The following is an 18989-nucleotide window of genomic DNA, read 5'->3' as shown; positions in this document are numbered from 1 at the left end:
CGTCGTGAAGCTGTTTTATAGATCTAGTAAAATGTTTGGTTTAATTGTGCTAGGTCAAGAGCGGGCGTTCGACAGCCGTCCTTGCGACGGATAAATATTATTGTCTAAGCGGGCTTCCCGCTGTTTTGTGTTTGTACGAGTTTGTGGATGATACAGGCTGCGGGAGATCAGTGTAACGACCTCTTCGTCTTAATAATAAAACTCTTTATCTTAACGCACGCACATTGTCACAAACGGCCCACGGATCAACTTCTCTCGTATTCTAAAAGAATCTGTCTTTATTAGATTAATTTTATAGAACCTAATTAAGATATAAACCAGGACATAACGAAGTAAGTATAATTAATCGATTCCTGCTCCGTCGACATATCGCAAGAAATACAAATTGAGGCGTAAATGTGTTCAAATCTTGTTACAATTAAATTACCCCAAGCCTGAACTGTAGCACTCCTGAAATGTCGTGGGTGTGATAGACGCGGGGCGTTCGGGGCGCGGCTTAGGGCGGCGCGGGCGCAACGCACATGGTGGGCGGCGCACTGTTCCCTCGCTCGCGGCTGTACGCGCACGTATGAAGACCGAGGAGCAAACAACCGAGGACGCGGCCCGTCGGGCGCCTGCCACGCGTCGGCAGGAAAAGCCACCCTTCTCCTACATAGCCCTCATCGTGATGGCTATTCGCCACTCGCCAAACAAAAGGCTAACGCTCAGCGAAATATACGCTTTTCTTCAACAGCAGTTTCCCTTCTTCCGTAGCTCTTATCAAGGCTGGAAGAATTCCGTACGGCACAATCTAAGCTTGAATGAGTGTTTTGTAAAATTACCAAAAGGATTGGGAAGGCCAGGAAAAGGCCATTACTGGACTATTGATCCATCGTCAGAATTTATGTTTGAGGAGGGATCATTTCGGCGACGACCGAGAGGCTTCCGCCGTAAATGTCAAGCTTTGAAGCCACAATTCGGTAGTGGCGGATACTTATGTGGAGGCGGTGTACCCGCGTTGCCGCCGTCGCAGCCGTCTGGCTATGATTTCGGAAGCGGTAGTGCGAGTGCAAACGGCACTACAGGGATAGATTATGGGGCTTGTGCATATCCACATGCAGGAACAAGCCAGCAGTTGGCTTACGGTGGAGAGTACTGTTCGTACGGTGGAATGGGGGAACGAGAGTGGCCCTTAGCATATAGTTCGGTGGAACCTGGATATCGACCCCCAGCGGCATCTCCGCCGTCGCGTCATGACCTCCCGGACCTGATACCCAACTATCAGTACGCAGTTGCCAATGATCATGGTGAGTTATATACCTTTTCGTAGTATAGTCTGTTGGCATAACGTTTATTTGTTTTGGTGGTTGCTGACAAAAAATTACATATAGTAGAGACTTCTTTAAATCTATGATATATATTATCGTCTTATCAATCCAATTCGATGTGAATAGATATTTTCTTAAACTATTATCGCTTGTATACCTAGTAGTGGCCTCTTGTTATATTTAAGTTTATTCTCCTGGCATTCATCTGGCTAAATATGTGCAATGTTCGTGCCGCGACCACCACTATTACCAAATTGTAGTATTTGGCTCATGCATGTGCATTATAAAATAAATTAATAAAATGCTGTGTATTATTATCAATACATATATATTTTTATTAAAACAAAGCTGTAAAATATATTCTTATATACATTTTTATCCCATAACAAGACTTTCTCCGTATAACGTAAAGAATATAAACAAATATTTTATAGATTTTTTTATATTCTAGAATTAAAAAACACCAGAATGAAGGTGCGATTATTAAAAAATAACATAATTAAAAAGGGGTTTAGGATGTAGGTATAAAGTTCCTTTACCTCATTTCAAATTTCTTGACGATGCCAGATTAATCTAGTTAGGAGTTACTATTACTTGACTGATTAAAACCTAAAAATGTTTTTTTCATTTTTCCGTTAAACAAATGGAAATTGAACTCCATAGCTACATGTACTATGTACACCATTTAGTTATAATCTACTATTTGGAATATATAGTTTTTTGTTATCATTTGTTCTTTCTATCAGCCTTTTGTAGCTCGACTCAGACTGTAATTTTTTTGGGACTAAGCCCTTTTTTACGATGTTTTCCTAAAGAAAACCGGACGAGCTTGTTAAATGCGCCAAAACGTACATTGGCGTACAGCCGTCTTCGAACCTACGGCCTTAGGGATGAAATTAGCACGCTGAAATCTCTACCAATACTTCTTTTTTTATAGAGTTTTTCAAAAAGTAGCGTATTGCAGGGACGTATAGCGATCGGGATGAGGGCTATTTATTACACACTCGTGCTTTGTTTTTACCTTTTCCGCACTCGTGCGTTCTCTTTCACAACTGTCAAAATAATGTCTATTAAAAAGAAAAAACCAACCACGAATACTTTTACTAAAAAAAATCACAGAAGTTTTTATGATTCATGCAAATATTTTAAAAAGAAGCTACTAATTTGTTTAAATATCAATTCAATATTTAATGATTGGATTCAATGACAGGTTTGGTTTCTATTCATTTCATATCAATAAAAATATTCCACTGAAGACTTGGCTGTATGGGCGTAGTTACTTTCGCCTACCCAGAATGGGTGAAGAAAAGAAAAAATCTATGCTCATAATCTTTTACGGTTGGCGCCATTTCCCAAGAATGTTCTTGCGAGTTGAGTTGTTTGTTGCACAAAATGAGTAGTTTCGACGATATTTTATTTGAATTAACACCATCCGAATTCAGTATAATTGCACAAAATGCTTCAGAGAACATTTTACCGAAAACGTAAAAGTCGCTACATATCTACGTGCAACGAATTTATTGCGTGGAAAGAAGAGAAAAAAAAGCAAATAGTTTAATTAAATTGCTTAATTTTTTCGCAACTGTATTAAGAATAGTTGTTCAGTACACGTACGGAACCGTCATTGCAACTTGCTAAGACTGTCAACCTCCTCGGAACTCTTTGCAATGACAGGCTTGCCGCACTTGTAATGAAATAAACTATTTAAGTTAATTTACCAGTAATCTGTTTCTCCTTTAATTCTCGTTGGCACTCCTAAAACGAATTTATCGTATGTATTATGAAATATAATAAATTTTCCAGCAGTTGAAATAATACAAGCACGTGAATTTTTACGTAGTAAATCTTTCAGTAGCACTTTAAACGCTACGCGATCCTGGCCCACTTCTCGAGCTCAAGTGGTACGTGACTTATTACTCGATGATTAACAGTTGCTACCATAGATGCGTTAAGATAAAACAGGTCGTCGACAACTTTTTTTATGTAAAAACATTTACAGTTGAGAATCTGTTTTGATTATGATAAAATGCTTCAGCCGCAATCCATTCCTTGTGACAATTTGTGTAGTTTTATAGTTAAGGAGTTAGTAAATGATTTAAAATATCAAATAGATAGACTACTTAACCTTTACTACTAACATTTTACGGTATTTTTTTATTACTGTTAGCTTAAAAAGCGTAACCAACTTAATTTAACTTAAGTTATTAAGTTAAATTATTTCCCTAACTACTAAGGACGCATAAGAATATAAGTAGTGAGTATATTTAAATATGATATTTTAAAGTTTTATTTCAAATGACGTTCATTGGTAAAAGAAGTCTTAGGAATATACTTAATAATAAGATAAGTTATGATAACAAGAAAACGCAACATAGTTAGATTTTATGCAAGTTTTAATAGTAACAGTAGTGAAACCGAATTAATTATTTCACTTTTGATATCTGGGGGTTCGCCGTGATGTATGGGGTCAGTCGGTTTAACTTCTTTGGAATCACGTTATCGCGTAATTTTTTGTTATCAGCACATTTATTTATTAAACAGGTTTAATCGCTTTTATTATAATTAAATTTTTATATTATTATATATTTATTATTATCTGCCGAAAGATACAAGTGCAACGCCGTGCATGCGATTACTAGGGAGTTATAAGCGACTTGTAGTGGAAGCTTACTGTGTGATAAAGGGATGATGAGATTTTGAGAAGAGTCATACCTAACAGAAATTAAAAAGATTTTCTTTGAAATATACGGATGTAGTAAGTACAGTGATATGTATGAAAGTCTTTTTTTACGCTAAAGTACGAAATGATTATTACTAATTTTTAATTTACCTCATTATTATCTAATATAATAAAATCATAAGTACTTTTACTGTGCATATTAAGTACACGCGTAATATCAACTTCATAATATGTGCAACGTGGAGAATGAATTGCGATAATAATAATGACGACGACACGTAAAAGTGTATTACATTTACTAGGAAGTTATGGATCTTAGAGGATGGAGAATGCAAGCCTTTCGACGACTGTGTGTTGGTTGGTTGTTGAAATGTGGATAGCTGTTGCTTCGACTGGAATTTTAATGTCAGATTTTTGACATTATTTTGTTTGATTGTACCTAAGATGGCTTAGCAATCTGTCTGGTATCCAAGATTGAATTCTGCCTGCATGAGATTTTCATATTATATTAATTGCTCTTAATATATAATTTGATTCAAAATATAATTCTGTATAGTATCATATAGAGTTCTGAAGGTCAAGTGCAATATATACATATATAGTATATATTGCACTTGACCTTCAGAACTCTGAGCGAAGTAGTATTTAAGAAATCAAAACGCGTAGGTAGGTACACAAGTTTGTTCTAGATAGGGTTGCTGCGTGAAATAAAAAAAAAAGCAGCTTTGCCCTCATGTCATTCATTATTTCGTGCTTGATTAAATTTCTTAGTATTTTAAAACGATTAGAAATCGATTGATTAATAAATAAATTAATTAACAACAAACAACACGTATGCAGAGGTAGGCCTTGGCGAGAAGTTTATTGATAGTTACCAGGACTGCATACAAGCGTAGAGGGTAGAACTAAGAGTTTACAATTTTTATGTTACCCTGACCCAACAGAAATTTAATCGTATTATTGGATGTTAAGTTTTGTTTTTGGTAATAATGGCTATCGTCAAGTAGGTACATGTTGTACCTACATATATCAGGGAAACATAAATAGCGATATTTATGAATAAAAGTGCGTTGACTGTGTGTACTACTTACTACGCTTTACTAAATTATACAATAAAAAATGATTATTTATTATCGCTTAGGAAACTTTTGATCATTTTTGAAGTAAAACTTCTTTAGAATCATTGTGATTTCAAACCAGATGCAACGGAAAATACGACAGGTAAGAGACACAAATACAAAAATGTGTAGGATGAAGCCGGCAAATAATGAGATAAATAATATACACATTACTTTTAAGTGAAAACTTCTTTAGCATCGTTGTGATTTGAATTTTGTTGAAATGAAGAAGCGACACTAAAAGGGACTGACTTATTCTTAAGTGTTACATTAGTGTTTATTTGATCATTTTCTGAATGAAAAGAACATAGATGTGCAAAAAATTAAATATGTAAGTCAAATAAGTATATAGTTCAATTATATAATTTAACATGTAATTCAAATAAGTATATAATTATAAGTATATAAGTATATAGTTCAATTATATAATTAGATGACATTTATCAAATTTATTTACATTTGTAAATTTTAATAAATTATAGAAATTTTACAGTTACAGAAAATCTTCTATTAATTAAAAGTTTACTACTTCATTTAAAGTTTTTTTTAACATTAAAATATTTTTGTAAAACTAAAGTTTGATTCTACATGTTATATATATATATATATTTATATAATATTCCTACATCCTACATGGGGCCTCCTGCCCGTTTGCCGCCTGTCGCAAAAGTCTCATTAATTATTATTAAAAATAAAAACTTTGTTTTTGAAGGTTTCACTTCTACCACGTGTGAATTGCTCATTATGTTTTTCTAATTTGTCTCCGATAGAGCTAGGGAAAAGTTTATTGACGGTTACCAAGACCGCATACCAAGGCGATGCTTTTATACTAGGGCCTTAGAGTGTTTCAATTGTCTGGAAGTGTGTGCTTTACTACACGTAAAGTGCAACGATTTGCATGACAGTCACTAGGAAGTTATGGATCCTAGAGGGTGAAGAATGCAATTTTAATTAACATTAACAAGTATGCATGTATATATATATATATATTATCTATTTATCTATTAATTAGCTTATGCGCATGTAGTAATTCAAGTTGTTCTAAGTAACCCGTTGCTGTGTGTAATTAAATAAAAACTCTTTTTTCTTTACGTAATTAATTCAATTGTATTTCCCATAAGAAATTTTAAACGAAATTGATGGATGGATGGATGGTTAAATTAATTTTTACACAGAATAAATAATAAATACATAAATTATTATTGGCAGGCCTTGGTGAAAAGTTTATTGATAGTTACCAGGACTGCATACAAGCGCAGAGGGTTAAACTTCAACAAGTTTCAAAGTTATGCAAGCTTACATGCACTTCAAATAACTCCAGCTTACAGATCTTTATTACTTTCGTACCTTTCTTTATTCTTTCCGTACCTTTTATAAAAAAGTAAAATGCTCGATAACTCGTGCTTTTTACAAATATAAAAGGGTTACCCAATTGGGTTTTTAAACCACTGCACGATCTATTTATTTATAAATAGCCGCGCCAATACACAGATAATTATAATTTTGCCAAGTCAAGTATGACTCCGATATGTAAAATCCAATATTTTTTTACTTAAGAACTAACTTTTTAAGTTAGAATAATTCTTGGATGGATCCTAGGACATGCCGGTTACTCTACGATGTAAACATTGTACGCCTATTGAACATAATTTATTGTAAAGACAGCACGGCTTAAATGCTCAAAAGTAATTGTAATTTTTTGGAAAGGTTTTTTACACCGACTGCGGCTATAATGACTGAAATCATCCTTAGGCTTTATACAGTTTTATTGCCATCGGAAACATGGTAGTAGTAGAATTTTTTTATAGGGTGCATTTAGTAAAATAAGTTTGCTTTCGGTTGATGTCTTGGGTAATTAACAATTATATTTGATTTAAAAATTAATAATATTTTAATTAATTACTACTAGCACGCTACAGTACTTAGCGTTCATTTAATAAACAAATGAACCCTTTTGTTAACCTGCGTGTCGTTAAGTGTTGTTTTTCTGTCAACTCTCATTTCTTTGGTGAAGGTCAGATAGATGTACGATCCTCGGAAAACGTCATAGAAACGTCACTGTGATGCAGGCTGCAAGTTCCTGGATAACTCTAACTAACTGCGCAGCAGCGAAGTTATTGACGTATTTTTAGACTAATATTACCAGGATCCAATAGATATCAAGGAGTTATTTAAATTGCATCCAGTAACAGGGATAACGCAGACGGCACCATATTTTTTTTAACTTAATAGGCAAATTTAAAAAGACATTAAAAAAAATACATTGGTGTACACAAAAGATGTATAAAGCTGGTATTACCGCTAAGATCAGATCAGATTCAGACAACCCAGAAATATGACACTAAGAGAAAGAAAAAGTACAAAGAAGAAACTGTTTTACATAAATTATTGCATTTCGATCTCCCATATTTATGTATATATGTATGTGAAATTGCCAACTTCACGTTGCTGAGACTTGTTTATTTTCAGTTTAATTAAAATTCTCTTTTACGACTACAAATATAAGTATACTGATTATGGTTCTACGACCCCATACGGTTCTTGGCTTCAGATTGTTGCGTATTTTTTTATAGATTTTTGGGATCACCCATATATATATATACCTAATATTTCACACACTCAAATACTTTGTTAACAGTAGTAATATTTTAGCCTAAGGGGAATGTAATCGAAAAATAAAAAAGGTCTAAATATCCAAGCTACAGTTTTCGTAGCTTCGCGTAGCAGTACCCTTCTCGAACTTTCTTACTTTTAAAATCTGAATTAGCACATTTATGACATTTAAAACACTTAAAATTTTTTTAAAAAAAAAAGGTCTTCTTCTTTTTATTTACTATTAAATTTCTAGAAGACAGACGATACTGTACCAGGATAGCATAAGTAATAGGTAATGTTATTGTTTCGCGCATAAGAAATTTCTCATGAGTATAATCAAGACATGTGAAATACGTAATTGTTAATGTTTTTGTGACACAGATCGGTCAATGGTGGATGCGAACATAGCTTTACTGATAATTTCAGAATTAATTACTGATTTAAAATTTTGTTTGGTTAAAGTAGTGTCGATGTTTTCAGATACGGACTAACATTTAAACCACACAATCACACATGATTTGTTTCTATACAGTATCTCACTCACACATCAAACTAGAAAACGGTCACTCTCGCTATTCATTTGCGCAGCTATCAATACATCCCTATACATATGATAATTAATAATATAACACAGCATAATAACAATCTCATACACAATCATATCTTCCTGGTAATTCGTATCAAAAATAGATGCATTTTTCATTTTCATCCCTCACAGTGTAATAAAAACATATTCAGATGGAAAACCAAATAATATATATTAAAACTTATTATTTGGCCTTATTAACTAATACATATAAATATTTTACACGTTTTTTAATCTACGTAGTAATAATGATAGGCGAAAGGAATCTATATGAGGCATGTATTATTTTTAAAACATATGTATGTGGCACTCGGCAAGCATTTTTTATCAACTTATGCAATTCTAATTATTATTATTTTTTATTTATGCAGTTTTTTTTCTTTGATATTAATTCAATCTACCACTCTACCAGACTAACACGCCTATGTAGTATATCTCACCCTAACGCGTACTGGCTGCACCATCTGCACTTATGCTAGGTCACCGATCTCAACAGAGAGCTGTGAATACGCAGCCTGCGTTCTGTCCCGCTGTAACTCGTATTACCCTCACCTATATTACGTCTTCGTGTATTAGGTTTTTATTTACGTTACGGAATTTCTTGATTCGGTCGTCGCGCTCAAAGCCCGCTTTAAAATCTATGCAATAGTTTCAAATTAAAGTCGGGGGCTTTTAGAACTTCGTAGATATATTTAATCTTTTTTAGAATAAACATTACTGTTCTATTTTTTATTTAGCGCCCAACTTCCAGCATCTCACTTACACATTGATCTAGAAAACGGTCACTTCACACCATCAATATTCGCAGCTATCAATTAATACACCCTTATATGGATAAATAAATAACCTTATTATATGTAACACAACACTGTAACAATCTCATACAAAATCATATTTTCCTGGTAATTCGCTTTTTCCGTAGCCGTTGCATCCGGTATGGTTTGAAATCTAAAGAATAAAATTAAAGACGTTCTTTTTAGCCATTCGTCATATCCGACACGAAGGTAGCTTTACGATATTAAATCTTTTTTTTTAAATCAAATGATAAACATTGCTATTCTATTTTTATATCCAGCAACGTATGTTTCAGAACAGTTCTCACTCACACATGGAATTAGAAAACGGTCCACTTTCGCTTTCAATTTGCGCAGCTATCAATACATCCCCTATACATATGATGATTAATATAACATAATAACAATCTGCTAAAGATCATATTTTCCTGGTAATTCATATAGAAAATGCAGTTGTAATATACCTTAAAAAACTCAGTGGCAACCCTGCCATAAAATAAATATTTTCTACGCAGAAATAAATATATATTCTCAACCTACATACGAATGATATTTATTAGTAATAAATAGAGAGATACAAAGCGAACAAAACTACTGTGGACACTACGCCAGCTTTTGTGAGTGTCTAAAGGAGTTGTGTGAGATGAGGGGCTTCACTCATATACGCACATTTTTTTGCGTAGCTCTTGGTGCTCCAAAAAGGATGTACTTGTTACCCAGTTCGTTTCCATACAGTCTACTGTTCCATTGATAGCCTGATAATCTAAGTTTTATTGCTATCCATGTGTGCTGGTTTCTCAGAAGCCATACGTCCCTTACAAAGATCATAAAAGCTGCGGTAACATGTGCATTTGTGCAATGCATATACACATCCATGAAGCATTGAAATGAGATTTATTTTATCACAGAATCCCATCTCTGTGGCTTAGGTGGTAATGCATTTGGAAATCGTAATTGACAAAGAAAAGTTTGTATGTTACATATCTAATATCATGAAATGATATGATTAAAAAGCACAGGGATATTACCTAAACTGTTAAAATTTAATAAAGTTTTATAATTTAAATTATATATATCAGTCAAAAACTTCAAATGCATGAAAATAAATATTTATGTATGAATATAAAAGTAGAAGGTATCATATAATATTCAGGGTAATATAGGTGTCTACCTATATTACCCTGAATATTATATTTATAAGTACTCAATATACAGCGTCATCATCACCTATTAATCAAGGAACGTACCACTAACCCGTTTCGCAGATTCCCTTTATTGGCGAGCCTGATTTTACATTTTGCCTTATAAACACATCACCCTTACGAGGTTCATGGGGCCATAAATATTTGAATCGAATTGTCGCATTTATTTTTCCACTTCGAATATCACTCAAAACCAATTTAGTTTTCTTCCTTGTTTGCATTCTTTAAAAAACAGTGCGACAATCCTGAATCGATGTTTGTCTTCTTGTATAGCTTTGGGCTGACGCTAGGGTAGGAATTCTAGGGTTTTAGACGAGGCAGAGTCAATTCGATGGTTTTCTTAACAGTATAAGTAAGTTGATAACTCAACCAACAACTCATAGCAGCGATTTGAACGGGAGACCAGCCATTAGGTGGTCTATTCTATCTGTTGGTGTAAGAATTTTAAAACAGGAAGAAAATTTCATCCTTATATAAGGATAGTTACACCCCTACTTATTTAGCCTATCTTTTTAGTATACGTACATACCAACACGGAACATTTTGCTATGCTACCCCAGAGACTGGTTTTCCTGAATTAAAATATTTTTCTCTATAACAAATCTGAATTCAATTAACAAATAAAAATAGGGTGGATCTTAGAGAGGAAAAAATAAGGTTTGTATGTTTTTTTATATGCTGTATCTAACCTTAACATTTAACCCTTAACATTTACAGGGATGAGTGGTAGATGTTAACTGATTGGCAGACCTAACGGATATGCACACAAAATTTCACAAAAATCCATCCACTTAGGATGAGTTTAATTACAAACATCGTGACACGATAATTTTATATGTATGTTAAATTATGAATATATATTTAATATACATTCATATTAACTGTATATATATGGCTTACCAAAGCTACGTTAGTAAATAATATGTTGATATAATAAAATTACCATTTTCAAACAATAAATTACAGAATGACAAATTAATGAAATATTAATGGCAAAGCTCTTTTTAAATGCGTCGTTAAAATATGAAACTATTATTAGGACGTGTTGAGTTAACGTATAGACAATCGTGCGTATGACTTTACTAGATGTGAGACGCCAACGGGCGTAGCACTCGGCAGTCTACCTTCGGGTATGATCTGTTTACACTATCGCCTGCTCGTACGAAACGTTTGATCTTTATTAATGCATAGGTATTTTGAGAATTATTCGTCTGAATGCCGACATTACAAAAAATATGAGTTTTAAGAACGACAACCTCAATACGATGTTTACGAACGTTGATAGCTGCGTTTCTTAAATTTTTTGATTTAACATTAACTGACGTTTGTTTGAAATTCGAATTTAGCACTAAATGTAGCATGATTGGGTAAATGTGGCTGCATCTTTATATTCAGTTATATATATTTAACAAACCCATTCATACATAATTCCTAAAATACATTATTTCATATAGCTTAAGTTTATAAATATAGGCAAACAATTTTATACGATTTATTCTTATAATACAATTAAAAATAAAATAAGATGTAGTATTTATTTTAATAATCATAATCGTGCTCTGTTTAACAATGTTTTATAAATAACTCGACATGAACTTAAGGCGTTCCGTCAAAAATAGCTTCAGTAATTGACACCAGTATTGATGCGTATTACATTTTCCTGTAAATGTGGGAGGTCTTTTGAAAAAGATAAAATAGTATTAGTATTAATTACATTATACATTAATTACATGATACGTTTCCTTTATATAACAGGCCTCGGTTTGGTCTGTTCTTATGTATTAGTCACTGTTTACCGAGAGCCTTAAGAAGCTGCCAGCATTGTATATTAATATATATATGTAAATTTGGAGGCGGATTTGGAGTAAATTTGGCTCTTGCTGTGGTTCATCATTTTTGGCCATAGTGGGCCGGGATTTCAACGGCATATCGCCTGGCGGGATGCGGCCAAGACTACACTGTTACCGTGTTCTGCCTCGAGCGATTGCTGGTGGTGCTGTGAGGTTTTAGTGGGTATACAGCAGCTAATCTGACATATCCATCCAACACGTGGTAGCTGTGCCGCGGGAGAGTATGTGGAACGCATTTCCCCTCAATAAACTGGTGTTCTTCCAACATATTTTTATACTTTCAATATGGTATGGGTAAATTCATTATGTAGGTACTATATTTATAAACTTCAATACAACATTTTCTATGTAGTACTTCGATACAACTACTTTATAATTTTAAATTAACGTAAAATTATATTACATATATTTTGTTTAAAAACTTTCGATTACTATAATAAATCTACAAATACAGTCGTAGTGCCCCATGCCAACTATTGCAACAAATCCTGCTAATATCCAAACATTAGTATTCTTATCTACCAATAATTTCTAATTCGTGCCAAAAATTATTGTTCAATACTAGGTTTACTATGTAAATAAAGCTCCATAAAAGTCGTATGTTAATGCGATATCCATAAAAAAGACGAACAGATGCATCGGCCTAAAACATCTAACCCTTTTCGGTTACTTTTATTGTCTTGTAATTTGATATTTTACAAGTTTAGTAGTCATAGATACGAAATATTGATTTTTTTAAATTTCCTTCATTCAGGGTGGATCGAAGGCGCAATACCAGATATTCAACAATATTACTGTTCTCCAGTTAAATGAGTATTTTCACCAAGTAATAGTTTTTCAGGTAAAAAATTAAATATCACAAAAGCGAATTTATTAATTTTGTTCTTATTAAGTCTTCAAATATACACTAGCAGCCGAGTGTGACACAACAACAAATAATTTAACAAACTGATGGTTCGTTTCGTTTGACTGTGATAGGCCCATAGTTATAGTTCAATAATAGGTTTACCCGTTTTAACCAATCACAATGAAACGATACGCACCATCGATCCAGTCAAATATTTAATGAAGATTGTTCTTGCGAAAACACCAAAGGCGCTGTATGATTTGTCATACAAAATATATATTGTTGAAGATTTATAAGACACGTTTTAGGATATTATCAGAACTGCGAATGATGTTTAATTTTATTCTGGTTTATTGCGTCATCGTGAATCCTTAATGCTTAGGTAGGTATATTAAAACTATGTATATTTACTTATTCTATATAAGAATTTATAAAAGACTGTATAGCTAACATTGCCATAACACGAATAACAAGTAAATTGGCATTCAGGATTCACATAAATCGCTAGCGACAATTTTTTATTTTGTTGATTTGAACTGCTTTGCGAGTTGTGCGAATACTTTTTTTTCTCTATTTAGATTTCTCAATGTTATTATTTTTTTCAAAAGAGTATGTACATAAAGTAACATATATAAAACAAGTGGTCTTTATCATGATAACTTATCACGTCTTATAAAGATTCTTTAAAGGCTGAAAAAGATGGCGTGACGAATCGTGACTGACGTCATTAACCATAACAATCGCGATTTATGTATTCGTCGTCATTTTCGTGTCAACAGTCGTCGGAATTTTCACGTTGAATTGTAAAGTGTATTACTCAACATCATTCATCAAGCGTCAACTTAACATGTTCTATCGTGAACCCTCCACTTAATGCACTGTGTAAAGTGTTGACAAGATCCACAAAGAGATCATCGAGCGAGTAATGTAACCCTTTCATCGCAATTAAACACCACTTACAACCAGATTAGTAATACTTTTAAAGGATTGGTTCATGTAACACATGTCAAGAATTACAGAAAATAGATTTAGGAATTCCAAAATTAATTCAATTGGTAGGTTTGTTTAAATTAAGGCGATTAGACCGATCAGTGAGCCGTGGGTGTGAACAGACGTGGGGCAGGCACGGCGGGCGATGAGATCCGTGCAATTATAGAGCCACAGACAAATGCCGAATGTGTCGGAGATTTCACCTGATCACGGATTGTGTATCAACGCGTTGTCAGACGTTGCCCTGAATGTTTAAGGCGGGAGGCGACTAAAAACAGGGAGTTACAGTTGTACCTATACGTAATGCATTGAATATTGAATACATATTTGAAACTAACCTTATTATACTTAAGTGATTTTTAATATTTGGAGTATGAGAAAAATAGACATTGTAGATGCATTCAAGAGCATGAAGTTGGGGAATTTTTATATTGCGAGTTCTTGTGGAAAAATAAAGCAATGAAACCATTTTTATCAATTATAATAAAAAATAACTTTTATGTAAATTATTTTGTGTTACATCTATATACGAATATGGTTGTAGATATTTTAAACCACTTTTTGTCCGACGTAAAAGATACTGAAGAATACTTCCTTTTTACGGTTTTTTTTTGTTGTTCTTTGCGCTCTGTGAGAGAAATGTGGTGTTTTTGTAAAAAAAATAGTTAATTTGTAAGTACATTAAAAATAAAAAATGTTTCAGGTATGCGTGGGGTTCACAGCCAGATGTTACCACCGAGTTCGCTAGGCAGCTCCACAATAAGTAGCGTAATGAGCTTCGGACATCATTTGCCTTCATCGCTGTCAACCATTGGTGACTGCAAGCCGCCGACTCCGTTGCCAACACTGTCATCTCCTACACCGTCCACATCAGCGGCTCCACCGTCTATACACTCATATTACGATCATATTATATGAAGGAATTATTGGATAAGGTAAGTTTTAATCTATACTAAAACTTTTAATTCGATTCAATATTTGACAATTTCAGTGTTGCAACGTTATGAAAAGTAATAAATAGTGACGTTGCGAAATTATTCGATACGGAAATGGAATATTTGCGGATCGATTCCTCTGGTTTATAGTAGTATATCTAAACAACTACTACTTTAATAGAAACTAAGTATATCAGGAAATTAAATATATCTGAACGGATAATTTAGTTATGACGATTAATTTTATTAAGTTCATCTTTTCTCTACTTTTTCAGTAATAAAAAACAAAAATACTAACTTTTTATAAAATAAAGCAGCGATTACTAATTAATCAATAATTCACACTATCAATTTTTGTGTACATCACTACACTATTATGTTATGTGGTATCATTATTTTACAAAATGACAGTAGCTTATGTCAAATGTGGAATCAAAATAAAAGTCGTGGTATAGGCATGTGATTTTCGTTAAGAGGCAAGCTATAACTGTCGGTATTCGATTTAAATTTTCCGTCGATTTGAATTAACTATCAAGCCATGTATATATAAACTATTCCTGCTATGTTCAGTTTTAATAACATTTATTTTCATTTTCAGATTAGGAGGAGGACATGGAAGCATTGAGGAGACAAAAAGACTACGTTTCAAGAGCAGAGTCAACTGCAATATTTTTCAAAGATTCTGATAGATTTTAATTAATTAAAATAGATATCTTCCCCGTGAAAAGTATTTTTATAATATAGACATATTTTTACGTCTAGTTAATATAGATTTTGTATTATATAATTATTCCTAAGTAAGCTTAAGACTAAAACCAAAAAAAGAGTATCTAAAATCAAATATTTCCATTAAATGATAAGTTATTTATGCATTTTACAGTTTACAAATTGAATATAAATCAACATGTCTAATGGAGCGTACACTGCTTTATCTCTCTCTAAGTATCTAAAGAACTAGGTCTACTTTTTAGTAGATACATACCTAATGCTAAGCTACCCCTTAGAAACTTCGCTTTTCTAGAATAATATCGTAAGTATTAAATAAAAAAAATTTTTTTCATTATTATATTTTTTTAATTTATCGCTACATAAAAACCTTCTTCAGAGTTTAAGGAATAATAAAATTCTGAAATTGATCCAGTCAACTTCAGGTTTTGCAATTAGCAACATATAATGCGTTTCATTTAAATATAGATTAGCTATGTAAGGTCTGCAGACATTTTATTTCCAAATCTGTATGTGAACTGTCATATCCCACTATATCGGAAAGAAAGATAATTTACCCAATTGTACACTTAACTCAATTTTGGATGATATTTTTACTCTTTTTCTTATATTTAAATGAAACTGGAATTTTGGACGGAAAGGTAAAATTACTATAAGCCCTTCGATGACATCATCATAGAACCCAATTAAATTTAAAATGTGCAGCGATCAAGAGCTTTAAAATGTTATTTCATATAAAAGAGAAATTCAATTTTATAGACCTTAAAGCTTCGACATGGTCTTTTAGATGTTCTGATGAAGCAATTAAAACATTGCTGATATTGCTAGAAGTTTATATTATAACTGATTAATCAGTATAAAAGATCTAATGATATTTATTTATTAGGAATTTTGCATTTTCACTTACTGATTGATTCCTAAATAAAGTTGTTTCTTTGTCAATAAAAAATATTACAAATGTGTTTATTTTACAACCTTAAAAACATATAAAATCCGAAATATTCCCAAATTAACCCCAACCTCAACGGAGTCGAAGCTTATCAATTTCATCTTCAAACTTTCTTCTGGGCTTAATATTGAGTTACACTCCGGCGGATTTACCAACAGGAAAGATAACATGAGTTGGAACCTCACCGTTGAACTATCGAATACCCTTCTATACCCACTAATAGGTACACCTATTTAAGTAAAAGAATACTTAACACATAAAGCAAACCGGGAAATTACGAAGTCAGAACTGTACCTACTGCTGGTCTGCTAATAGTAACGTATATCTTAGGAAGAAGAACGGCTTTCCTTACATTCTAATAAAAAATGAAGATCACCTTAACTCGCTAAACAAAGCATGACTAGGGTTAGCTTTAGTTTAATGTTTTTTATTGTTCTTGTTTATATTTAAATTCCTCACTTTTTTAAATTCTATACAAAGGTTAACACGTTCTACAAACAAAAAATACACTGTATAGAACCACTCCTCAGATATGACAGCAAAAAAAACTAAACCATTATATGAATATGACCATATCATAGCAATAATTCATAAATATATAATATATTTATGAATTATTGCTATGATATGGATACCAAATTACCACTATGATAGTGATAGGCTTTATTTAGAACTGATAGAGTTGCCTACTTTTCTCTCTTATATTATTCGACAAATATGACTCAATCGGTACTGCAATCCTAAACACTTTTAAGTACAATTATATCGTTTTTCTTTTCATTTCATTTTAAAAATTTGATAATTTAAGTTTAATTCGCGATATAGATGATACAAATTTCATTAGCAAGCAATATTTTGAATTATCCGGAAGACTGCAAAGTATTTTTCAAATCCTCAGATCTCAACAATGTTACTCAAAACGTCCGTAGCATAAATAAAAACTTTGATATTTGTCTAGTGTTTCTTATGAGGCTTCAATTTGATCCTGATTTAATTGTCCTGACTGAGTATTCGATTCATGTACTTTCTCCCACAAATGCGACGGAATCGTAATTCCTGAGAACTGAACCGGCATTTACAGATGCAAACTGTTTAGTTAGTCATTTAAATAACAATGCTGTTATCATATCATTTTTTTATCTTTATTTTGCAGTGTAATACTGTAAAATGAAGAATTGTATATATCAAAAATATCCCTTTAGAAATGCAAAGTAATAATATAATAGTGTGGCTTCCTCCAGTTTAGTGGATCAGTGTCATCTAGTGGAAAATATTCGAACTAGTTGAACGGTCAAACTATCAAGTTTAATAAGCAGGTTTATCTTGAAGCTGGTACATACAATGCACGCTAGATGGCGTCCTAAACAAAAACTGCGTTTCGGCGTATAATATGCCAACTGATGCATAATTATTATTTGGCTTGATATTTGACATTTAATTGTGCTTCCAAAATACCTACCTACCAATTATTGTAATAGGCCATAAAACGTTAATAAATAATATTAAAATAAAGCTTGTAAATTTTGTACATTTTAAATTCTTATAATTTCCTTTTTTTTTATAGAAAACATGGAGTGAAAGGATATGGACAATACTGAGTTATAACTAGACTATATGTAAGAAGTATATATCACCAAAAACACCACCAATTCCATTGCCCAATGGCCATGGCTTAATAACTGTGTGCGTTATTATAATGCCAGATTCCTATACATGGAATACATAATTGACGGAGTTTGGGTTCAATTATATTCGGAAGAGACTGGCTATCTAGTTCTTTTTTATTCGTTGTGAACTTGCCTCCAAACTTACTATGACATATCTAGTAATAGCATAGCATCCAATATCATTCTTCCTACTATTTTGTTGTATGTATATAGATTTCTATAAAACCAAGGGTTAATATACATATATTAAATTTCAAATAGATACATTATGATACGTTACTGTAGTAACGTATCATAATGTATCGTAGTAAGATGTATCTTAATTGTCACGTCCAAAGGGTTCCTGAGTAAAGTAGAGTGGCCCGATCTTGGTGGTCAAAAAATTTGGTTTCAGCCCTTGTGAGATATTTTGTACCTACTAGAGCAAAAAGGTACCTTCATGATATTGCCTGAATTGCATTAAAAATTATTTCTTTAAATAAAGATACTATTCAGTATCCTAATTTAGCATCTGCTGAACGACTTACCTACCTCATGGACCAGGAAAGCCCATTCCTTCTTCTCTTTACACCATCCAACAGCAATCATCAGACGAAAGTTCAAACGGTGAAGACTTAGTGACTTAGACTTGGGCCTATCAAAGGCAATTTGTGTAGGAAACAATTCTTAGAATCACAATTGAAAAATAAAATTCTGTAGGCTTCAGGAAGCTCATTTTCGTGGTATAGGCATCGTGAAAAAGA

General features: G+C 32.8%; 1 protein-coding gene across 1 annotated transcript; it reads left to right on the top strand.

The window, feature by feature from the left end:
• The first annotated feature begins 549 nt into the window (after window positions 1-549).
• LOC110997372 (forkhead box protein F1) lies at window positions 550-15643 on the top strand. Its single transcript, XM_022265507.2, has 3 exons — window positions 550-1286; window positions 14673-14904; window positions 15503-15643. The coding sequence occupies exons 1-2, from the start codon at window positions 569-571 to the stop codon at window positions 14885-14887; spliced, it is 933 nt and encodes a 310-aa protein (XP_022121199.1). The 5' UTR covers window positions 550-568; the 3' UTR covers window positions 14888-14904; window positions 15503-15643.
• Window positions 15644-18989: the final 3346 nt, after the last annotated feature.

This window comes from Pieris rapae, chromosome Z (assembly GCF_905147795.1).
Source record: "Pieris rapae chromosome Z, ilPieRapa1.1, whole genome shotgun sequence".
Lineage (NCBI taxonomy): Eukaryota > Metazoa > Arthropoda > Insecta > Lepidoptera > Pieridae > Pieris > Pieris rapae.
The sequence above is the reverse complement of the archived record's forward strand: the minus strand, read 5'-3'. Positions and strand labels throughout refer to the sequence as shown.

What these genes read in the sequence shown, in the direction of transcription:
- LOC110997372 (XM_022265507.2), top strand. Translation starts at nt 569, where the DNA reads ATGAAGACCGAGGAGCAAACAACCGAGGACGCGGCCCGTCGGGCGCCT. An exon ending in CGCAGTTGCCAATGATCATG is followed by an intron (nt 1,287 to 14,672) that starts GTGAGTTATATA and finishes AAAATGTTTCAG; the next exon opens with GTATGCGTGGGGTTCACAGC.